Source organism: Hyperoodon ampullatus, assembly GCF_949752795.1.
Source record: "Hyperoodon ampullatus genome assembly, chromosome: X".
In the NCBI taxonomy this organism is placed as follows: domain Eukaryota; kingdom Metazoa; phylum Chordata; class Mammalia; order Artiodactyla; family Ziphiidae; genus Hyperoodon; species Hyperoodon ampullatus.
Window position 1 is genome coordinate 112,153,504 of NC_136913.1, and position 24,390 is coordinate 112,177,893.

Genomic DNA, 24,390 nt, shown 5'->3' on the forward strand with positions numbered 1-24,390 from the left:
CCTCTGTCCACCCCCACTGTCCCTGGCCCTGCAGTGGCCTCCTGGCTGCAGCCCACAAGCTGAAGGAACAATTGCTGCCTCTGGGCTCCCTGCTGTGCCTGTAGAGGGAGAGGAGGGGATGGTGGCTGAGTCCTCCGGCTGTGTTACTGCCAGCCCAGGGTCAGGGAGACCAGCCAGGTGAGGGGCACATACACCAGCGCCCCACCCACCCATGTGTGAGCCTATCACTCCTAAACCCTAGGCAGACTCCACGCCAGTTGACAGCATAGGGAGTTAAGCCGTAGCAATCTGGCCATGGGGTAGGAGAGGACGCGGGGAGCACTCTGGAATACGGCCCTACCCAAAGTTAGAAACAACCTGAGGCACAGTGCCCAATCACTCTCCCAGACCTCCTGGCACGTGTGTCACCCTTTGAGCTTTCCAAAGTGCAGCCACTGGGACAAGGCTGTTAAATCCTCCACACTCTTGGATGACCTTTAACCTGTGTGGGTAGAATCTGGTTTCCCCATTTTACAGATAAGAGAACTGAACTCCAGATGGGGTGGGACCTGCCCAGGGACACACCATGTTTGGTGGGAAAGTGGCGGGGCCAGAATGGGTCAGCAGTCCAGCTCTTTTGCTCTTCGGCACTGTGCAGAATCCTTTAGCCTACCTCCCAGCCCCTTCCAAGTTTGCCAAGCTGGGGCAGGGGGAGGGTGGGGGAGAGCTGTCCCTGGCCAGCCCAGCCGTTAGCCACCTGGGCTCACATCCTGCTGAATGCTTAAAACAGCCTGGCAAGGAAGCCTGCCTCTGGGTTTTGCATTGTCTGCTCTGCAGCCGGGGACTGCTGTTACCTGTGGCTTTTGTGGTGGGAGAGGAAGGGGAGGAGTTGCGGTGGCGGCGGGGATGTGAGGCTCCCAGAAGCTCAGTTGGGGAGCACATGTGTTTGAGAACGTGCAAGTGAGCATGCGTGCGCATACGTGGATTCGCATGAATGCCACGCCCAGCCAACCACCTCCTGTGCTAAAGGACGGGTAGCCTTGTGGACCGGATGAGGGGAGCCCCATGCTGGAGGACTTGGCAAAGGTGGTCACGGAAAGTTGGGGCCAGCAGAAGTGGAGCAGAGTCGGGGGAGGAGGGAAGCAAGTCTCTGGGGCAGAGTGCTGGGCGAAGGCACCAGGCCGAGGAGTCCCCCAGACGGGACCACCAGGCCTAGCTTGCCGAGCATGAGGGTGACCTGTGACAGTTATCACCACCGATACTTGCACCCAAAGGCCACAGCTCTGAGCCATCCTCACTGAGAGCCTGTAACACCCAACAGCGGGCCTCTGTCTGCTGAGTCATTTGTTCCCCCACAGGATCGCCCCACAAAGACAGCTGCTCATAATAAAATTAGTGGCCATCGTCGCCGCCGCCATCATCATCATCATCAGAGCTACCATCCACTGAGTGTTTACTATGCTCCAGGCACTGTGCTTTACATGCATTCTTTTACATTTTTTAAATTTTATTGTGGTAAGAACATTAAACATGAGACCTACCCTCTGAAATTTTTAAGCGTACCATACGTTATCCCATTTTCCCATTTCATCCCCACAACCTCTGAGAAAGTACTTTTAGGGTTCCCATTTTACAAGTGAGAGGACAGAGCGAGGCTCAGAGAGATTAACCAAGTCGCTCAAGGTCACGCATCAAGGATATGAAAAAAGCAGGAATCAAACCAGGCAAATGACTCCAGGACCCATTCTCTCAAAAAAGGGCAAGGGATCTGGCTTTCCCTGTTTTACAGATGAGAAAACAGACTCAATCAGGATCACGTGGCTGGTGAGTAGCACTTAGCTCATGTTCTCCACACCATCCTGCTTCCCCAGGGCCTTCCCGCCCAGGCCTTTACCTTTGACCCCTGACACTTGATCCTGGGGTTCCTGGGCAGCAGGAGGGCCTGGGTGCCTGGCCAAGACCCACTCGCAGGCCTTTCAGCCCAGGGCAGCTCACGTGCCGCCCTTTCCTCCCTTTAGTGCAAGACCCAGGGCTGCGCCTCATCTCCTCCCCACAGTTTAACTGCCTCTTCTAATCCACCATTTTTGAATTCAGAAGCCTGGCTGCAGAGGGGGCCGCAGCCACCCGAGCGCCTCCCCTCCAGGGCCTCAGGTGCCCAGCACATGGAGCATCCTGCTTCAAGGGCTTCCCTCCGGATCAGGCAGGGAAACGGTCAGGGCACCCACAGCAGGGCTCCTAACACATGCAGGGCGCTTGAGACATCATTACCGAAGATAAATAAATGTCCCCTTGGGCTCCGGTCCTTGGTTTTTGTGCTGGAGGATAGAGCTTACCAAACCCCTCCTCGCCTGCTGATTGCCGCTGTGGAGCAGGCCATGTGGAAAACTCCCTTTTCCTAAGCGTTAGGATTCTAGGGTCCTTGTACCAGCTGTGTGGCCTTGCTCAAGTCACTGCACCTCTCTGGTGTTCAGTTATTCCTTCTGTAAACTACCTGGACCGCCTTCCTCATGAGGTGAGAAGCCTGTAAGATCCAGATGTGACAGCGCTCTGTAAGCCAGGAAGCCGCACAGACAAGAGATGAAAATGCTATTATCTGCCCACTTTTGGAGGGAGGTAAGGAAAACGTTTGGGGCCAAAATTTTACATACAAATTGTCAAAAGCAGACAGACTTTTGAGCAAGTATCTAATCTGTTTTCCCAGCTATGCTTCCCAGAGCTCAAGGCTCCTCAGAAATGCCACAAGGCAAAGCAGAGCCCCAGTACACCTGAAAATGATGCAATGTTGTCAATCAACTATACTTCAATTAAAAAAAAAGGGGGCTGGATGGGCTTCCCATAAAGTTGTACTGGAAGCAATTGCAGGGCCACCTCCTGGGTGACTGACTGACCTGTGCAGTCGTGCAAGGCCCTGTGCTTAGAAGGGCCCCACTCTTGATGTGATGCTCTGCTGTCACCATCTTGAAATCTTTAAGAATTTTTTTAACAAGGGGTCCTGTACTTTCATTTTGCACCGGGCCCCACAAATGCCATAGGCCGTCCTGACTAGGAGCTCCAGGACCAAATAAACAAAAACCAGGTTTGGTCCCTTCAGTGTCCAGACGGGGAAACTGCAACAGCAGCCCAGAGAAAGGAAGGAACTTGCCCAAGGTGACACTGCCCTTTGGGGCAGGAGCTGGGATGAAGTCCCCAGCATTCCTGACTCAGCTCTGTGCTGGCTCCCCTGTGCATCTCAGTGTGTGCCTCTGTCACTCCCTTACTGGCGCTAATGAGCAAAGTGAGGCCCATGGAGACCTGTTTGATGTCACACAGCTGTGACAGCAGTGGTGATGATGGGATTGAGCTACACTTTTGACCCTTTAAATCCTTTCTGGAATAGGAAAGAGCGTGGGTAAGATGACACATACATACATACCTGCACACGTACACAAAGAGTCTAAATGGTTCACTTTCAAAATGATAACTGTCGGGGTTCCCTGGTGGCACAGTGGTTGAGAGCCTGCCTGCCGATGCTGGGGACGCGGGTTCGTGCCCTGGTCCGGGAGGATCCCACATGCCACGGAGCGGCTGGGCCCGTGAGCCTTGGCCGCTGAGCCTGTGCGTCCAGAGCCTGTGCTCCGCAACGGGAGAGGCCACAGCGGTGAGAGGCCCGCATATCGAAAAAAAAAAAAAGATAACTGTCAGTTCTCTCTCATTTGCCCGCCAGCTGCTCCAGCTGTTCATGGGCTAGGACCACAGAAGGGGCGGGGCTCGCTACTCTTCACCAGCTAAACCACGTCAGCAGTGAATTTTACCAACTCACTGGGCACTTCCTCAGTGGTTGGGCACTCTTAGTGCCAAAAAATAGGAATATGAAAGAGTCAAGAGCAACTGTTTCCTCTCTGTCCATCTCTGTCCTCCAGGGTTCTCTCAGCTGGGAGTGGGAGGCACTCCCCAGCGCCAGCCCTGCTCAGCCAACCCTTGCCTTAAGGCTGGCCCATCTCCTCACTTCCTAGTTTCTTTGTGAAACAGGAACTGAGCAAGCAGCTCAAGTGAGGTAGGCTGAGAGGTTGAGAAAGCCCCAGTGGTCCCTGGCAAGGCCCTGAAGCTGAAATGCTAATTTCCCTCCCAGTGGTCCTGAGTAGTCCTAGGCTGCCTTGCTTGTCACATCTCCTGTGTTCTAGAATACCTTGGGCTGAGGGACCCTGCCCTTGACAAGGTGGAGACACACAGGATATGGGCCACCAGGTCACGGAGCAGAGATTCAGCTGGGGCCCAGGTGAGATGTAGAAGCAGGTGCCAAGGCAGGACTGGAGGCTGGAGTGAACATCAGTGGAGTCCCCCACCAGGGACCAAACTTTCCATGCACTGGGCACCGGGCCAAGAGCACTCTCTCCAGACGTGCCATCTGGGTAATGCTGGTTACACTTACACACACACACACATCACACTCCTCCCCCCTCCCCCCCCAGCAAGGCCCACATTATCATTGTCATTATCTAGAGCTCATTGCCCAAAGTCACTTGCCCAAGGTCATGCAGTCAGTAGGTGATGTATGGCGATGAATTTGAATGCAGTTCTACCTGACTCCATTTCTTGGAGATGTTATCCTGCTCTTCCTCTCCTAGAGCCCTAGACAGCTGTCTCCAGTCCCTCCCAGTCTCCCATAGAAAGGCCTCCAGTGAGTCCCGAGTGTGTTTTTATTCAAGCACCAAAGCCCAGCCTCCTCTTCTGATGCTAATTGCCACAGCTGCCTGCAGGTGTTTGTTTTTATTTGTTTTTAAACCAAGACCTTATCATGAATTCAGAGATTCAGAGATGACTGTCTTTCCCTCCCATCAGCCCCTGCTGCCAGGGGCTCCCTAGCGTTCCCAGAGCTGCAAGCTCGTGTGTACTGTCTGTGTGCGTGGGAACGGCTGCCTCCTGCCCTGGCCCCTTGCCCTCCTCTGCCCTCCTCTGCCCTCCTCCCACCTGCACTTCTGCTCTCCTTGCCCTCCTCTGCCCTCCTCTGCCCTCCTCCCACCTGCACTTCTGCTCTCCTTGCCCTCCCTGCCTAAAATGACCACCATGAAGTCTGATAAGGGCTCAGGCTACCACGATGGACTTCACCTTGGAAATGCCCAGGTATTTCCAAGGGGACTATGTGGTCTCTGTTTGAACATTTCTAGAGACGGGGAGATCACTACTTACCAGGGCTGAGCTAGTACCATCTGAATATCAAAAATGTCTTCCTTGAAAGGAACCCAAACCTTCCATTTACCTCTTCCTCGTCATTCCTGGCCACCCAGAATACATCCTCCTCCTCTACACGACAGCTGTTTGAAGTCAACTTGCTTCCCAACGCCAACCCTCTAAGCCAGATATTACAGATGTTGAGTACTCCCCAGGCTGACAAGGGCTCCCCTACAGATCGCTCCCACTTGATCAACCCTAACTCTCCATCTGTTGTGTATATGATGCCGCTTCCAGATGCCCTCCCCATCCTCTTCACTCCCCTCTGCTTCAAGGTGGCCCTGTGGCACCCCAATCAGCGTAGGGTGTCGATTCTCTCACATCCTTGTTCAGGAACTCTGCATCAGAGGCACTTGAGCCTAGTGGTTAACAGCACGGGCCCTGAACCCAGACCAAGCCTGTGCTCAAAACTCAGCTCCCATCACTTCCAAGCTGTGTGGTCTTACATAGTTTGCTGAACCCCTCTGATTCTCGGCTTCCTCCCTGGAAAATGAGGATGACAGCAGTGCCTGCTTCATAGGGTTGTTGTAAAGCCCACCGCCTGCCACGTAGTGTTCTTACTTTCGACTGGATATGTGTGGGTGGCAGGGGGAGGTGAGAATAAGAATTGTTATTATATATATAATATATATATAATATATATATAATTATTATATATATAATATATATATTATATTATAAGAATTATTCAGGAAGTTTTCCAAATGTAGATATCGCTTATCTGAACTCTTACTCTCTCAACGCAGGGTTGTACCCATTCGCAGAGTGAGGGATGCTTTCGTACATGTCTGGGTCCCATCTGCCCAATATTCCACTCATGATCGTCTACCAAATTAGAATCTCTTGCAGGGAGGTGCAGGTGGGGGGCTGCTCTACAATGACCTTTGTATCTCTGGAAGCCCAGTATCCACCCTCTGAAGGTTCAGACGGGTCTCACTATCGGTGGAACACCTCGTACCCCACCACACACACACACACACACACACACACACACACACGGCAATATTGCCGTTAAATCAAGGCTCTCCTGCCCCACGTTTATACTGGACACATCTTTGCCATAATAATCCCAATTTAAACTACTTACCCGGGTTGGGTGGGGAGCCTGTGCCGGGATTAAATAACGTTTTTGAAGTGCCTGATGCAGTGCTTGTCAAAGAACAAGTGCTGGGCAATGTAAGCTTGCCGCCCCACCTAGGATGTAAGCTCCCGGGTGCAAGGGACCTTGACAGCTATTTATCTTGCATCTCGTCCGAGTGCCTGGCACAAGGACCCAGAGCTAGCTCCTATGTCCTCTTTGCCAGCCCATTATCAAGTTTGAGGTGGCCTTGTTCACTGAACTACTGACCTGGATCGCTTCTTTAGTTGAGGGCTTTATGTACCTGGATCAGAACCTATAAAATGCAAATGTGTTGCTTGGAAGGGAAACCTATTAAAAAAGTGTTTAGGGCCCATTAGCCAGCTGGGGCCTGACCTAACGGAACTGGGGCCAGGGCAATCTGCTGCGAGAGAAAATTCCGGGAAGGCAAGTCAGGATGAGGGAGCCCAGGACCCCCGGAGTGGAGACTTCTTACCAGAAGCGACAGATATGAAAAGAAGTCAGAAGGGAAAGGCTGAAAACACCCGCTCCCTTCTGTCCCGGGGGCTGGTCGCCTCTCTGTACTTCTCTCGAGGTGCCCCTCACCCCGCCCCCACCCCGCCGCCTTTTCCCAGGCCTCGGCGAGGCGGTCGGGGCCGCCCAGCGCTGGGGTTAGGTGGCTGGCTGCCTTTGAAGGCTCTGTGGTTAGTGTGTGAGCTCGGCTCTCTGCCGGGACTGAGCAAACAGGAAGCCGGCACATCCTGCGCGGGGCCGGGACGCGCCGTCGCGGCGCAGGCCGGGAAGGTTCTGCCCGACGGCTCCCTCCCCGGCCGCTCCGGCCGCCGGCCCCCCAGGAGCCGCGAACCCTGCAGCCGCGTCCCCCACCCGGCGCCCCCGATCGCGCCCGCCACCAAAGGCCCGCCGGGTCCCCGACACCGCGCCGCGCAGCCTCAGCCGTTCCCGCGCCCGCGCCTGGGGCGGCAGGGGAGGGACTTTCAGTCTGGAAAGCGCAGGCCCGGCGTGGGGGGAGGGGACGGGGGAGCGTGGTCTTTTCTCGAGTCTACCCAGCAGGCTGAGTAGGACGCAGCCAAAGAAGTATGGTTTCAGCTTGGGGGAGAAGGACCTCGTCTTTCCTGAGCTCATCCCCACGGATGGATGCTGGGAGGGCGTAGGGCAGGCTGGAGAGTAGGGGCGAGGAAGTCGCCAGAACATCTTGGGAACAGCCTCGGATTTCACAAGTGTCCCAGAATGGAAAGCCTTAAAAAGATGCACACCTTTCTTTTAACCCAAGGATTCCCCTTCTGGAAATCTATCCTGAGAAAAAATTCGTGGCTGTACACGAATATTTACTTTAAGGATGTACAATTAGGAGTAAAAATATCAAGGCAACGTAAGTTCATCTGTAGGGGCCTAGTGAAATAATCGTGGTGCATTCGTACAATGGGCTGCTCGGCGGCCATTACAAATCATGTCGTAGAAGAACATTTAATGGCAGGAGAAAATCTTGAGCCTGTGCTCAGTTTGACAAGCAGATGCAGTGTGTGAAGTGGGACTTTAATTTTTTTAAATTTAAAAACAGCTTTATTTAGGTATAATTTAACTACAATAAGCTGCACATTTTAAAAGTATACGACTTGTTGAGTTTTTACATATGTATACACCGATGAAACCATCACCACAACCAAGATTGTGAACTATCCATCACCCCCAAAAGGGTCCTTGTGCCCCTCCTGATCTCTCCCTCCCCTCCCCATCCCCCCAAACCACTGATCTGCTTTCTGTGCAAATCATGCTGCAGAGAGAGAGACAGACAGACAGACACACACACACACACACACACACACACGCGGAGAGAGAGAGAGGTTAAATGCTCAAAAACAGAAAAAGATATTCATGCAAATAGTATGGAAGATAATTTCGGAGAATTTTTGAATTTTCTTTTTGTTTACCCTTGTTTTCTAAATTGTATATGATGCATATGAATTGCTTTTGTAATAAGAAAAAGTAATTAAGGTTATTAAAATATCTGCCACAGATAACCCACAAAGCGAACATTCTAAACTTAGCACATAGACATTCGAGAAATGCCTGCTGAAAGGGACATTTGCTGGTGGTGTGGAGTTGCTTGCAATTGCTTTTTTTTTCATGTTGATGGCTGTGGTGGTGATAAATATAAGTGGTGATGGCCAAGGGATGTTGACTCTAGGTGTGACTGCTCTGGTGAGAATGGCTGTAGGTGTGCCGGTGACAGTGGAGATGACAGCTGCAGGGTGATGGCGGAGGGGAGATGGCTCTAGGAGTTATGGTTGTAGGGGTGAGGGCATCAGTGAGCATGACTGGCTATAGTGATAGTGTCTGTAAGGGTGATAGCTATGAGGATGATCACTGTACTGGTGATAGTGGCGGTGGTGAGGCAGAGAGAGACAGATGGCTGAGGGGTGTTGACTATAGGGGTGGTTGTTTTAGCAGTGATGACTGTAGTGGTGCTAATGGCAGTGGGAATGACTGCAGGGATGATAGCTGAAAGGTGTTGGCTGCAGGGGTGTGGTGATGGTTGTAGGGGTGATGGCTGTAGGGATGATGGTCGTGGGGTAAGAGTGTCACGGGAGTGACTGGCTGTAATCTCCGTAAGGATGACAGTTGAGAGGATGATGGTTGTGACAGTGATAGCAGCAGTGATGACAACTGTAGGGGTGATGGCTGTAGGGATGGTTGTTCTAGCAGTGGTGGCTGTAGGTATGCCAGTAGCAGTGGAGATGACTTCAGGGCTGATGGCTGTAGATAGGAGTGACGGCTGTGGGGTGATAGGAGAGGTACTGATAGCAGTGATGACCTTGGTGATGCAAGGTGACTGGGAGCATTGGCCCCCCAGGCAGAGAGATGGCCCCGCTTCCGGTTTCGGGACTCTGGTCAGTGAGATAAAGGGCTTGAGTAGGCCGTATAATGTCAGGTTGACTGGCCGAAGGACCGGCAATGGTTGCCATGAGATGGCAGGGTAGGGACTTTTCTCTGCTTGTTCAACCCAAGAGCCGTCTGCATCAGAATCTCTGGAGACTGAAGCTGGGACTTCCTTCCTCCCTAGGGGCCGGCAGGGGCTGCGATTGCTGTAAGAGCAGGTCACGTGACAGGGCTTCCTGTATGCTGCTGCCGCCGGGTGTCCATGGCCCGCACCCCCAAGCTGCCAGTGCAGCAGTCAGAGTGGCAGCCAGAGGCTCAGTCCATGCCGTGCCCCCTGGACGGTGCTGGCGAGGCTGAGCAAGAGGCCTCCGCATCTCGATACCTAGGAGAGCAGGGACGGAGTATCACCAGGGTAGAGGACCATGTTGCGCCGTAAGCCCTCCAACGCCAGCGAGAAGGAGCCCAGTCAGAAGAAAAAGGTGAGGAACATCTTTGGGAACTCACTGCTTCCTTCCCTCCGCTCTCTCAACCCGTCCTCTCCGGGACTCACGGAAGTGGGAAGAGCCAGAGGCCTTCTGTTGAGTCTGTAGGTGCGGGCCATTCTCCCAAGGGCATGGGACATGGGCCCAAAGGTAACTAGAGTAACAGAAGTACAGAAGAGACTTCCCAAATTCTAGAGAAACGGAGTTACAGAATGCGTTCTTAGAAGTCTAAAAGTTGTAGGATTCAACCCGACGATGATAAGACAGAGACTTAAAATTGGGGACTAGAATCCTAGACTAGAATTCGAGAATTATAGAATACAATTCTCAAGTGGAACCCTAAGACCGTACTTAATTCTCTCTTCCCTACACCGGTCCCGCCGGCGGGAGCCATCTCACTCAAAGGGCTCCGCTGGGCCGCCCAGCCAGGAGCCATGATGCTCCCAGGGCCCCCGCCCTTTGGCCAGAGCCCAGGCTCTGCCCACATGGTTCAGCTCTGTTGTAGATCCCGGGGCCCAAAGGAGAGGGGGCCCACCTGAAGATGGGGGCCAGCGTGATTTCCAGATTTAAGGAAAGGGCCTCCAAACCTGCAGTGGGATGCTGGGGGCATACAGGTTCTTCCCAGGTGGAGAGAAATTATTTGTGAAGAATGAGAAATGAAGGTGCTGAGATGATGAGTAGGAGGGAGGGCTGAGGAGGAAAACATTCTGTGGGGGAGGGATTTGAAAGGCCAGGAAGAAAAGCAGCTGCCACAGGCAACTGAGGTGCTCATCTTCCTGGAGTCTTGAGGCCAGACTAGAAGATTCCTTGAAGGCTCTGCCACATTTAGGTTTCTCTAGTTGGATCTGAGGATTTCTAGACTTAATTTTTTGACTCGATCGTCAGATCCTCCCAGGCAATCAGCAGGTACTTCCCGCACAGCCAGCAGGAGCCTAGGACCATCCCAAAGCAGGCCTGAACCAGGTCCAAGAGGCCAGGCGTAGCCACAGGCCAAGGACCAGGGCCTTCAGGCCCTCACTGCGCCCCACTGGTTTCCCGTGGAGCCCAGTTCAGGTGCTCCGTGGGGGAGCCCCTTTGTCAGGGGAGTAGCTTCCAGACGGAGACTGAACCAGCTGAGAAGCCGAGCATCAGGGCACTGGGGTGTACATCCTGCCCCATCTCAGGTCCTGGGGTGGCTGCCACTTCCGGCTGTACTCTCCCCACTCCAACTGCTTCTCTAAGGTTGCAGTGGAGGTGGGCGGGTGGGAAAGAGATTCATGATTCTTCACACAGGCTCTGTCACCCCTGTCCAAGCCCCGCACAGCGCCAGCCCCCGGCAGACTTACCACTGGCTGTTCCTCCTCAGTGAGTGGGTCCACTTCCCCTTGCTGTCCGGCTGATGGGGGTGGGAAGCAGAGACCGCCCTACACACGCTGGGCCCCAAACCACAGGAGAGCTGAGCTGGAGGAAAGAGTCTGAGAAAGAGCTAACACTGCAGCGCTGGCACCCCGTGCCGCCTCAGGTGGAGGTGCCCGGAGGCTCACAGAAGCCAGAAGTCCTGTCTTCTTTCCCCACTTCCATTATCCAGATTCTGTGTTTGGTGACTGGGCCTCTGGGATTTCCCACAGGCCTCTCCCAGGAGAGTCAAGGCCATTGTGGCACTCTGAGGACCATGTCCTCTAGGGCAGCATCGTCCAGGCAAACCCTACCTCACCCCTGCAGAGCCTGGGCCAACCTCCAGAGCCACTCTCCAAGGCCCATCCCATGGAAGTGCCCTTAGAAAAGCCAACTTTCCAGAAGGTGGAGACAGCATCTTCCCCAGGCCCGGAGGCAGCGGCGCGGCTCCAGCACTGTGACTTGGGCAAGTCCCTTTCCCTCAGAGGCCAAGGTGACGTGGTGGAGGGGAAAGCACAAAGACAAGAGAGGCCTCCGTCCCTCTCCTCCTTTCGGGCCTACCTAGTGGAGAATGTGCTGGGCAGGGGACAAGAGAGCAGAGTTGGAATCCTACCAGGTTCCAGCTGTAGGACCCTGGACAGTTCACTGACCTTCCTTGGGCCTAAGTTTCCTCACCTCGGAAAAGGGGGATAGTTCCTGATCTGCCCACCTCAGGCGGGTGTGTGGATCGCCTGGAACAATACGTGTGAGTGCACTGTGTCACATGTGTACATGCGTCCACGAGAGGGTGTACGCTACAGGCGTGGGTGGGGGTGGGGAACCCACCGCAAGGACCGAGCTTCGGTCCCAGCCCTGAAGTGGAGAAAACAGCACCTAACAGCTCAGCAGGTGCCAGGTGCTGTGCTGTGCACTCCACCCATCCCTTAGCCCGCTGGCTCTTCACGACAACCTTGTGAAGTAGGGGCAGGCATTATCGTCATTCTATGCCTGAGGCTCAGGGAGGCGAGGTGACTTACCCGAGGTCACACAGCTAGTAAACTGCAGAGCAGAGTAAACTGCAGAGCAGAGATCTAAGCCAAGATTTGTCAGTGTCCAGGGTCTTGACCCCTTCTCCCTCTACTCTCTTGTCTTCCTACTGATCTCAAAAGCACTGGAAGAGTCTGATGAGCATAAAAGACTCAGCCTATCAGCAGGAGAGCTCTGCAGGGCAGGCCCAGATGGCCATGGAATGAGTGACCTTCAAAGCAGCAGAGCAGAGTCGGGAACAGGCCCTCCAGGATGGTGGGGTCAGGATGTGTCACCTGCTATGCATCATGAAGGATTGGGGAGACGCCCGGGATGGGGGGAGCAATACCCCTTGGCTGCCTTTTGGAGACTTTTGCCTCCATCAAGTGTCTCTCTGCACTCTCTTTGGTCTGTTGGAGTGTAGGTAGTCGACAGGGGTTTGTCCTGGGACCTACCTCCCCTAAGGATGGTCCTACCCCATCACACCCCTACTTTTCGCTACATCCCAGACCTCTCGCCAGGAGAAATGGAGAGGAATCAAGGCTCCCATTTGAGTGCGCTGCTGTCCCGTCCTTCCAGTCTCTCCCTGCTCGTCTGTTCCCCAACCCCAGCACACTACTTCCCCCAGGCTCCCTTCTTACAGCACACACCTGGCATCCCCCTCCACACCAGCATGCAATTCATATTTCCAGTGGCTCCTCATTGCCCACAGGCTGATGCCATGGCTGGCAAGGGCCTTCTGTGGCCTTTTATGCTCCGCCGCCCACCCCAAGCACTGGCGTACCCACCATTCCATCGCCCCGCCTGGAACATCCCTAACTCTCACTCTTGACAAACCCTTCCCAACTCCACCTGGAGCAATCCTGGCTCCCCTGCTACAGCCCAGCTCAAATGCGCCTCCTTCTCCACAAAGCCCTCCGGAGCCCTTCCTCCTCCATGCTCCCACCTGCTCTCCTGGTAGCTTCCTCCAAACAACGCCTGCAGCCGCCATTGCCCTTAATCCACTTCTATACTAGGGGGCAACTTCTTGAGCTCTGAGCACAGGAACAAGCACAGGCTTCCAGAGCCACAGACAGGGGTTCAAAGCCCTGTTCCTCCCACTGTCAGCTGCGCCACTCCGCCTAGGATGCTTCATTTCTCCGATTCTGTGTCCCCAGATGGGAAGTGCGATGTAAAGACAGGGCTGCAGTGAAGCTGAAGTGAGCGGACACACACAAAGTGCTTGGCAGGGCACCGGGCACAGGGGCAGTGCTTGACCCCTCGTTACTGGATTCCCACACATGCACAGGCCTGTGCCCAGAGCCCAGAGGGCGCTCGGTCTTAGGAAGCAGGGGAAGAATGTGCCAGTGGGGGCAGGGTGAGGCTCTGAGGGGGTGATCAGGGAAGGCTTCCTGCAGGGGGCAGTGCCTTTAAAACCGGATTTGAAAAACCTTTTTTACTGAAGTATAATATCCGTAGAAAAAGTGCATAAATCATAAATGTAGCACTCAGTGGAGTTCCATTAAGTGAACATCCCCATGTAGGCAGCACCCAGATCAAACAGAACACTTCCAGCCCTCCAGAAGCTTCCCTCATGCCCCTGCCAGTCACTACATGACCCCTTTCCCCAAAGGTCACCACTCTTCTGACTTCCATGGATTAGTTTTGCCGGGTTTTGAACTTTCTGTACGGGGAACCATATAATATACTCTGGTGGTGGGTCCCTTCTGCCCAGCGGTGTAGCCGTGAGAGTCACTGTATTGTTGGGGAGAGTTGCATGAAGCTCGTTGCCATGTGCTTTTCCCTCATGTGACTCGGCCACAATTCACGAATCCACTTTACAGCTGATGAGCATTTGAGTTGTTTCCGGTTAAACTGGATTCTGAAGGATGGGAAAAACTACGGTTGACACAGAGAAGGGCAGAGTGTTCCAGGTGGGCAGCGCAGGGGCTAAGAGCCTGGAGGTGGGCTGTTGGAAAGGCTAAGTAAGCCTCCCTGAACGTGCCTCACGGGGCTGCTGTGTCCCATGCTCACCCCTGTCACCCACCCAACAACCCACTGAGGTGTGTGCTCCGGTCTCCATTTCACCCATGAGGAAACGGAAGCCCAGAGAAGTTGAGGAATTGACCCAGCTTTACACAACTGGTCAGTGGCAGAGCCAAGATGTGAACTCTGGCTAGCCGACCCCAAGTAAAGAGACTGAGGTTTGGGGAGGTTAAATAACTCACCGAAGGCCGCACATCGCAGAGTTGAACTCAGCAATGTGTGACGCCAAAAAAGTAGCTCTTTCCAAGAGGCCCATATACTCCCCTTAGACACGAAAAAGTGGCCGACGTGTACGGTACGACCTCCCACCCAGGACCCCCAGGAAGGTCTCACCCTAAAGGGAGGCCAGGCAGAAAATCCAAAAGGGCCCAAGGATGTCCACTCACACCTGGCTAAGGGGGGCGGGTCACTTCAGGCTCATCGAAAGGCATTCAGGATATTTGAGGCCGCCCCTGAGTTTAGAGGTGGGCGGGGCAAGAGGCCCCCCAGGGCAAACGGCCCTCACCCTTAGTCACCCAAAGAACTTGTCTAGCTCTTTCCCCGTCTCTGTGCTGAGGAGTGGCCGGCCAGGCCCACGTCCCAGCGCCACCCACATGGCCCTTTTAGGTGGTTTTCTCCCATTTTGAGCTAAAGCTGGGACAGAGGGGCCCTGACAAGGTCTCACGAGCCAAAAGTCACTTTCCCAGCCACCCCCCAACCCCGACTGAGCTTAATGACAGAAAAAGGTAAGAACTGCAATTAGAGGGCAGCCTGGCGGTGAGTCTATTCTTCCTCAGCAACGCCCACTTCCAGCCCCACGCCTGCCCTCCTGCTGGCTTTCCAGGATCACTGGTCCCTGGGGCTTCAGGGGCGACTCTTGGGATTGGGATTGGTGAAGGGGAGGCCACAATAGGCCCCATCGGCCTAAAAATAGCACCCCAGCCTGCCCTCCTTGGGCCCAGGCCAGCCTGGTGCCCATCCTCTCTCTGTTCCCTCTTTTCCAGGCAATAAAAGGAGGAAGTTATCCAGGCAGCTGCATCTTAGCCATACAAGAGGAGGAAATGAATGGAAGGTGGAGGAGAGAAGGGGAGAGCAAGGAAGAAAAAGAGGAAAGAATAGCGGGCAGGGAAAACCAGGGAAGGAGGATGGAGGAGATGCACGGGAACAGGAGCGGTCACCCCACCGCCACGCTTTCCCCTCCCTGTAACCCCTCAGCCCCCTTTCCCAGCTCCCCAGCATCCTTCGGAAGAGGCTTTCTCCCTGAGGCTGCAAGTGCGTCACCCAGGAGGCCTTCATGGTGGTGGTGTCTGCTTGGCCTGACCACTGACCTAGTTTCTGGTCAGCTAGCTTGCTGTGACCTCTAGGAAGGTGTGGCCGCTGTCCCTGACTGCTGACTTGCTTTTGGTCAAGACCCACCAAGAGAACTGAAGTGTTCCACTGCAGTCCCCAGGAGCTGGGGCCAGTTGTGTGTATGCTGAGGGGGCAGGTGATACTGCCCCTGCCCTGGGGGATTGTCACTGGACCCCCCTTTTGTAGGAAAGAGGATGTGAAACTTTCAGCTTTGAGCGGGTTTGGGGCTTCGGTTCCTCAAGCCCTTATCTCTGGTGTCTGCCGCCGACCTGCTCTATCTGTCTGGCCATCTGTGAACTCTGGTTCCTGTGTGTATCTCTGGTCTTGACTGTTGATCTTGATTCGGGCTCAGCCTCCACCTCTTGTGTCTAAAGTCGGCCCTCCTTACCTGGCCCGGTTTTCTCCTGCTATTTTGCCATGTGCGTTGCACATACAGTTAAGAAAGCTCATTTCCTGAAAACAGGCTTATCAGCACTGTCGACTGAAAAAAAATGCATAACCTAAAGGTTGAGAATTATGGTTTATTCGGCAGACTTTCTGAGGGCTTCAAGCCCCGGAGGCAGCCTCTCAGAGAGCTCTGAGGGACTGCTCCCAAGAGGTAAGGGAGAAGCCAGGATATACAAGGGTTTTTGCAGCAAAGACCAGGCAGTGGGAACATCAAAAGATTACTGTTAAAGGAAACCAGATATCCCAAGTAGTTGAATTTAGCCCTTTTCTGTGTATGGAAAGATGCAAGAGTCAGGGCTTATTGAAATCATTCCTTTGCTATGCAAAGATAAAGGCTAGTATCCTGTTGTGTCCCACCCAGTGTCCCCTCAGGGTGCACCGCTGGGGGCTTCACAGAGGGCAGCCCGTTTGTCTCCATCCTGAGTTCCCTCGGGACTCACCATCAGGGCAGCGGTTGTCGATGGCTTGCTGGCCGCAGCATCCTTTGTTTGCTGATATGGCTGGCAACATTTTTCATTCACAGCACAAACAATAGGTCGGGGCTACAAGTCTGAACACTGGCACACGTCTAGTGTAGCCAGCTCGTCGCATTAGCGGCTAACTTAAGTTAAAAGCAGAGATGAAGACAGACAAAATGGCAGCTTTCTTTTACTGTATTCAACCCAATCATTTGTATCTCAAATCTGCGGGCACCTTCTCTGAATCAGTCTCTCCTGTGGCTTTCCAGAACGCATAATGCCAGGTCTTGCCCCTGGGGGGATTGCCTTCCTCTTCTTGGGGCACAGATGCATCAGCCTGGAGGCCCCAATGTGTTTGCCGCGATCACCGTCCCAGGAAACCATGCTTGGGGAAGACAGAGCCTGGAGGCCAGGCTGCGGGGTTTGGGAGGGTTTGCCCTGTTATATAAATAAAGGTGATGCTGCGGTTCGTGCTGAGATATGTCTCCAGTAGGAGATACGCGTTTACTCAGACTCATTTAGTCTTTCACCACAGGGTTCTGGGGACCAGACTTCAGGTACTGGTGGAAAGCCAGGCTTAGTCTGAGACCTGACTCGGGTGGAGGCTCCTGAGGTAGGGAGCTTGCTCTGCGGCCTGCTTTAGCGGCTGCTCACAGCTAAAGAACAGGATGAAGCCCGGTAGCCAGAGGACGTCTTGTAGCTTCACCTCCATAGCCCCGTGGCCCTGTCCAGCCCTGGGGTACACGCGGTGTGTTGGGAGCCGGGACAGCTTTTGGCTCCTGACTCGGCCACCATTTTTAGTGCCACTGATGGCGACACCTCTGCTTCCTCCAGCTCTCGCTTCAGCGCTCCAGCAGCTTCAAAGATTTTGCCAAATCCAAACCCAGCTCCCCAGTGGTGAGCGAGAAGGAATTTAATCTGGATGATAATGTGAGTTTCAGAGCCTCCTTGGGGGATCTGGCTGCGGGCCCTGGGTGGGGGAATGGCGGGGAGCTGGGGGGCGGGGAAGACCCTTTTCGGATTGTTGCGGCAAAGTCTTTTTATTTATTTTTTTTTTTTTTATTTTTATTTTTTTTTGCGGTACGCGGGCCTCTCGCTGTTGTGGCCTCTCCCGTTGCAGAGCACAGGCTCCGGACGCGCAGGCTCAGCGGCCATGGCTCACGGGCCCAGCCGCTCCACGGCATATGGGATCCTCCCGGACCGGGGCACGAACCCGTATCCCCTGCATTGGCAGGCGGACTCTCAACCACTGCGCCACCAGGGAGGCCCGGCAAAGTCTTTTTAAATACAGTGGGCCCATGTCTCTCACCCACCAAAATTCTGGGCCCTAAAACCTCACCTGCATTCTTTTCGATTGCAAATTAATTGTCAAGTTAAATACAAACGAATAGGGCCTAGGACAGGTCTGGGGCTAAAAGGGAAGGGGTGGGGAGCTCTCCTCCCCCTTCCAGCATCTGCCAGGACCCAAAAGCCGCCTTCTGCTCCCAAGTCGTGGACCCAGACACGGGTCCAGGGTCACTAGGGTTCCTGGACCTCCACATTTATTGTCACAGATTCCAGAAGATGACTCAGGAGTTCCGACCCCAGAGGATGCTGGAAAGAGCAGCAAAAAGCTGGGGAAGAAGTGGAGGGCCGTGATTTCCCGAACCATGAACAGGAAGATGGGCAAGATGATGGTGAAGGCCCTGTCGGAGGAGATGGTGAGGCCTGGGACCCATGGGAGGGGGGACAGGGAGGACAGGCACCGCTCTGGTAGGGTTTGAGCACGGCCACTGTGACAGCCACGCTCAGGTAACGATGCCTGGCCCCGTACAAGCAGGAAGGTCACCTTGGGAAGGGAGCTCCCTCAGCCATGGACATGGCAGGAAGGCATGGATGGTCCTGAGGGAGCAGTAGTGGGGTCCGAGGAGGGATGAAGTTCTGGGTAACAGAAGCTTCCTGGGCAGGCAGGTCTGAGGAGATGAGATCACATAGCGCAAACTCATCCACCGCAAACTTTTGCTTGGAACCAGCCCCTGTGATTGGGAAGGCTTGGTTCAAAGAGGCCCTATGAAGGAAAATCAAGAAGGCTGGCTTCGGCCCAGGGAGGGAGGGCAGAACACACAGCTGTGGGGCAGGCACATCCAAGTAGCCAAAGTCACACAGCGAGTCTGGTTTGCTCCTGGTTCTTGGAGGAGGTGCCCTGGCAGCAGTGTGCTCACTGGCTCATGCCAGCTCTGGATAGCAGTTGGTCAAATTTTCAGGAATTTTGTGAGCCAGGTGTGAGATACAACCATTACTGAAAATTAACTTCTACCAACTTAGAATTAAATCTATTATTTTAAAAAAAGCCTAAAGTCAGTCTTCAAAACTCATTTCCTAATTCTTGTACTACCTTTCACTGTTCTCTGTGCCCTTGAGGTTACTGGCTTCTACAGTCTTTGGGGGGTGGAAATAGCCGATGATGCTACTCATTCAGTGACTCCAGAGTGGTAGCTGTCTGTTGGACATGGTGGGGAATATTTACAATACAGGAGTTGGCAACTTCTACAAATCAGGGCTTTTATTGCCATTGAGTCATTTGTGAAAGTTACCACCGCACTGAGGTGTGGGGAGGCCCAGGAGCCCTAGTGTCAGACCGACTTGTCTGTGGGCTGCTGCGTGGCCTCGGGAACGTTCCTCCATTACTTCTCATCTGTAAACTTGGGATGACCGAGCACATATCCTCAAGTGAGGATTAAATGAAATCCTCTGTCTGGCACATAGGAGCACAGTCAAAAGTAGTGACTCTCCAGCGCCGTGGTCTGCCTGGCTACGCCCTAGTAACAGCTCTGAGTTTCAGTTCTGGCACCGAGGCCTTTTCTGTGTGTAAGTTGGCACTTCAAGCTGACAAAGTGCATTCACACGGCACCCCCGTTGAGCCTCATTCCATGACGTGGGCAGGGCAAGGACTGTCAGTCCCACTTCACAAAAGAGGAAACTAGGGCCCAGAGGGCGCCATGCAGCCCGCAAGAGGCAGAGCTGGGGCTCCAGCCAGGCCCCAGTTCTCCCTGGAGCCCAGGCCCATTTCCTCTGCACCCGGGACTGCTCAGGGCTTGCTGCCTCTCCTCCCCTCCAGGGAGATACTCTGGAGGAGGGCTCAGCCTCCCCGACGTCTCCAGACTTCAGCCTGGACAGCCCTGGCCCTGAGAAGATGGCGCTGGCCTTTTCTGAGCAGGAGGAGCAGCAGCTCCCAGCACTCAGCCGCCAGGCGTCCACAGGTGAGGAGGGGAGGAGGGGAGGAGGGGCACACCTGCTGAGTCTGGAGGAAAGGGCGGGGTCTGGGAGGGTGTGGCAAAGAGAAATGAACCTTTACTGTTAGCCTGCTGGGACCTTTCCCAGCCCTCTTCACGTTAAATCTTCACAACAATCTCATGGGGCCGGTACTATTATTATCCCCACTTTATTGATGTGAAAACTGAGGCTCAGGGAGGTTAAGTGACTCGCCTAAGGTGACCCAGGCTTGAACTTAGTTCTGCCCTAGAGGAGCCTCCACTTGCTGGAGGGGGCCAAGGGCACAGGAAGAGCCCCATTGCCCTCTTGGACCAGCCCTCCCCCACCTTCCAAGGGGAGCTAGAGGCTACGGCTCCCTGGGCCTCTGACATCCGAGGCTCGAGTGGGGGTATAGGGTCTCCAGCTGTGAAGACTCAGCCTCATGGACACCAGCCCTTGGTTTTCTGGGCTCAGGGTGCCACTTGGCATCTTCTAGATGTCCGTGGGGCTGGACAGGAGCTTCCAGCAGCCCTGCCTGGACAAGGGGCTGCAGGCTTTGCGCTGCAGACCTACAGAGGCACTGTCGTTCTCTCCCTTCGGATTAGTTCCAAGTTCTCTGATCTTTCTCTGGCTCCAAAGACACCTCCCTACCCCCACTGAAAGCCACTTAGGCCCTCACCCTGCCCTTCCCAGAGAGAAAGTCTTGAGTTTCCGTGTGATGTTGTAACTTGACACAGAGTCTTATTAAGGAGACAAAGTAAAATATTGATGCACGATGTGGCTTCCTGGGTGGAAGGTGGCTTCCAGGAGCACTGGAGTGGGAGTCAGGAAGCCTGGAGTCTAACAGACCCAGTGCTGCCAATTATAAGGTGAGAGGCCTTGGGCAGGTCACTTGGCCTGTCTGGCCTCAGTTTTCCTCATCTGTTCATTGGGGTGTTGGCCCAGTTGTTCTCTAGAGACCCTCCCAATTTGCCCAGTCTTTGATCTGTGAGCCATTCCTCCTTCTATGGTCAACTATTTTCATGCCTGGGACGCCAGGAGGGAAGCTATGCTCCTTCAGGGTGGCAGAGGGGTTGGGTCAGAATCCCATCTGCAGTGTGAGACTTACTAGAGCTCGGTTTTCTTCCCCAGCATGTATCCTTGGGATTTCTAGCCAGACCCCCTGGAAGGTACCTGCTGGGCACTGCCCCAGCTGTCCAGGGACAAAGGTGACCTTCCTCCCTGTCCCATTTCCTGCAGGCAGTGAGCTCTGCAGCCCCAGCCCAGGCTCTGGCAGCTTCGGGGAGGAACCACCTGCCCCCCAGTACACAGGGCCCTTCTGTGGCCGGGCACGAGTCCACACCGACTTCACTCCCAGCCCGTATGACCACGACTCACTGAAACTGCAGGTAAGGTTGGCATCCAGGCCCCTGCTGAGCCTGGCAGGCTGTACCCCATACAGGTAGAGGGTACAGGAGGCCAAGGGGCCACCTCGCCCCCGCTCTGTTCCGTTCTGCCCTCCTCCCACAGAAAGGAGATGTGATTCAGATCATCGAAAAGCCGCCTGTGGGCACGTGGCTGGGCCTGCTCAATGGCAGGCTGGGCTCTTTCAAGTTCATCTACGTGGATGTGCTGCCCGAGGAGGCTGTGGGACCTGCCCGCCCCAGCCGCCGACAGAGCAAGGGCAAGAGGCCCAAGCCCAAGACTCTGCATGAGCTGCTGGAGCGCATCGGCCTTGAGGTTTGAGCTGGCACCTAGTCTAGTGTCTAGGAGCAAGGGATGGGGGCCAGGGCAGGTCAGCTCTGCGGGGAGAGACGGGTCCTAGGTGGGGGCGGCTTGTAAGCGGCCGCGCTGGTGGCCTGCTTCTGCCCACAGGAGCACACGTCCACCCTGCTGCTCAATGGCTACCAGACGCTGGAGGACTTCAAAGAGCTGCGGGAAACACACCTCAACGAGCTGAATATCATGGACCCACAGCATCGGGCCAAGCTGCTCACGGCTGCTGAGCTGCTGCTGGACTACGACAGTGAGTGGCCTTAGGAGTGGGGGAGGGGGCGTAGCGCTGGAGTCGGGTGTGTTAGGCAGGGAGGCCTGCCCGGGTCCTGCCCCTGCACCCCTCTGCAGTGCGCAGGCACTTTCCACGCTTGAATTCCAGTCTCAGGCAGAGCTTGTGATGAGAAGGGGTTTTAGGAATGATCGGGCTCAACTCCCTTTGGGATCAAACGGGAGACTTAGGGCCGGAGAAGATACGGCATGGACTCAAGGCCTCCAAGTTGGGTAACGACAGAGCCACGATTCAAGAGCAGGTGTCCTGGCTACTAGCTCAGTGCTGAAGAAGTTTGAGCTCCTGGGCGGGAGAGTTGGCCTGGAAACCACTCCCACCAGAAGGGCCGAGAAAGGGCAGGGGTGCTTGGTGGTGGGTGACCAGAAGAAGAGACGGCCTCCAGCGGGCTTCCCAGGGTCCCTCCACCCACATGGGGCCCCCAGGGTTTCTGAAGCCCCTCCCAGCTAAGGGCCAAGCCCCCCACATTCCTCTCCCTCCCTGGCCCCTGGCAGCCGGCAGCGAGGAGGCGGAAGAGGGCGCCGAGAGCAGCCAGGAGCCAGTGGTGCACACGGTGGCGGAGCCCAAGGTGGACATCCCGCGTGACTCGGGCTGCTTCGAGGGTTCAGAGAGCGGGCGCGATGAGGCAGAGCTGGCGGGTGCCGAGGAGCAGCTACACGGCCTCTCCCTGGCCGGGGCACCTTGAGGCGGCAGTGTGGGCCGAGGCTGGGCCCGAGCAGCCCAGGCCACGGGGCTGGACCCAGCCTCCCGCGGTGGCCCCGGGCCGGAGGACTGGCACCGAGCCCGGCCCCGCTCCCCCAGGGGTGCCTAGGGCAGCAGAGGCAGGCCAAGCCCTACAGGCGCGGCTGGAGTGCACGACAAGCCAAGCGGCCGAAGCCGGGCCGCCTCCCTCCACCAGCTACTTGACAGCACAGCCCTTCCAGCTGCGGCCGGAGCAGGGGGGGCACTGAGGGGCCACCGGGCCCATGCCCCTCACCACCAAGGCCTCCAAGCCCTCCTTGCCTCCACACCACCTTCCCCTGTCGCGCTGCTCCTGAAAAGGGGGCCGAGTCAGTGGTTCAGGTCAATCTCAATACCCTAGGGAACCTGGTCATTGACAAGGACTCTAACTGATCACAGGTGAATCCAGATTCTCTAAATAAGGTTTGAAGAAAGCCACATGTACATGTATCTTCCTACTTTCCTTCACCTTAATTTTCTTACAGGTTTAGCCACTAAATCACTGTGCCACTTGAACCGAGTGCCTTCCTCAATCTGGGTCTAGGATGGGTCAGGATAAGAATGGATAGTTGCTGAGGGCCAACTCTGACATTCTGTGATATTAAACGTCTGCTGTCCCGTTACCTGTGGCCCAGGACACCAGTGGGGTTTACTAAGGGGGCTGGAGGGGCCTTGGGCTCCCAAATGAAACATCTCCTGCTCATCCATTCCACACTTCCCCACGTAACTCAAGCCAAGCTGCAACTCCCCCAGCTTAAAACAATGCCCACATCTCAGACAACAAGCGCCCTCCCCTTCCACTCCCAGCCCCTTAAATGACACTTCCCCCAAGGCCAATGGCAGATGGCCCGACCTGGCTTCCAAGGGCCGACCGGCCCCTCAGAAGCAAGACTTGGCCTCTCATGTGGGTCCTTACAAGCAAAGAAAGCACAAAGCTTGATTCTGGGGAGTCTACTATCCCACCTTTACTCTGCTAAAGGTTTTGATGTACCTTGAGCTCCAGAAGGGGAGGGAGAATCAAGTATCCTGGTACTTGACCCCAGTACCAAATCCATGCCCAGAATTCCCAGAGTAACCCTTTCCCGGGGCCCAAGTGGCCTGAGGGCAAACAGTGCCCGCCATGTCTTGGACTGCCTGTTTAGTGGACACTTTTGGACCTAGTACCAGGAACTCTGGTAGAAGCCATCTTGGGGGCGCGGTTTGGGTGTAAATATGAGGGGGGTGGAGGGAGATGGGTTGGTAGCAATAAACAGGTAGAACTAAATTACCGTCTCCGGTTATCTTTTCTATGGAGAGATCGTTGGGGGGGGCGGGTGGAACAGACCAGTCTCCTTCAAAGCTGGGCTCAGCAAAATGTCCTCCACTGTCAGGGCCGTCTGTCCCTTCCCCAAAGATGCTCAGTGCCTTGACCCTGCTGACCACTAACCAGCCCTCCTCAGAGCTCCAGTTCCCGTGGCCACCAGCTGGCTGGGGTCTGAGGGTGGGGGGTAGCTATTCCCCTCTTCCTAGAACTATTCATTGCCCACCCTGCCCCCCGCACCCCGCTACAAAGGGCCTGCTCCGAGGGTTGTCCAAGAGAGGGAGATCTGCAGTGAGCAGGACCTTCCCTCTGAGGTCACCTCTTCCTGGGTCCCACCGTGTGCCCACTGAAGCTACACCATCTCCTGGGAGGTGGGCTGGAGACTCCTGGCTTCCTTTGGTTCTCCAGCATTAACTGCACTAGGGAGGGCAAACTGGAGTGTGAGCTTTGTTCTCAGCTGCACTCGTCCCACTACCCTTAGTGGCTTCGGGCAGCCCAAATGGCCTCACCGCCCTAGTGGTACTAATAGTTGCTGTCATTTTTCGTAAGCAGCGACATGTGTGCTGGGCTCCACGCACTTTGCATGTATCTCTCCTGTGATCCTCATGCTATCCCCTCCCCCTGAGGTAGTACCACCATCTTCCCAATTTGCAGAGGAGGAAACTGAGGCTCAGACAGGTTGAAGATGTTGAGTGGGAAGCCCAACAAGCTTTCAGAGCCCCGCCAGCCTTCCGGAGGGCAATCTATCACTCTGTGATGTGCCTCTGACACCCTTTGACCCAGCCATTCCCTTCCCAGGACTCCATCCCTACAAA

The 24,390-nt window shown here is 55.0% G+C and overlaps 1 protein-coding gene across 1 annotated transcript; it reads left to right on the forward strand.

Annotated features, from left to right (window-relative positions):
- Window positions 1-9,585: 9,585 nt before the first annotated feature.
- SASH3 (SAM and SH3 domain containing 3) lies at window positions 9,586-22,240 on the forward strand (the record flags this gene model as incomplete). Its single annotated transcript, XM_079727644.1, has 8 exons — window positions 9,586-9,642; window positions 17,118-17,213; window positions 17,837-17,983; window positions 19,381-19,522; window positions 20,754-20,902; window positions 21,024-21,233; window positions 21,369-21,519; window positions 22,050-22,240. 8 exons carry the CDS (start codon window positions 9,586-9,588, stop codon window positions 22,238-22,240), a joined length of 1,143 nt encoding a protein of 380 aa, XP_079583770.1.
- Window positions 22,241-24,390: the final 2,150 nt, after the last annotated feature.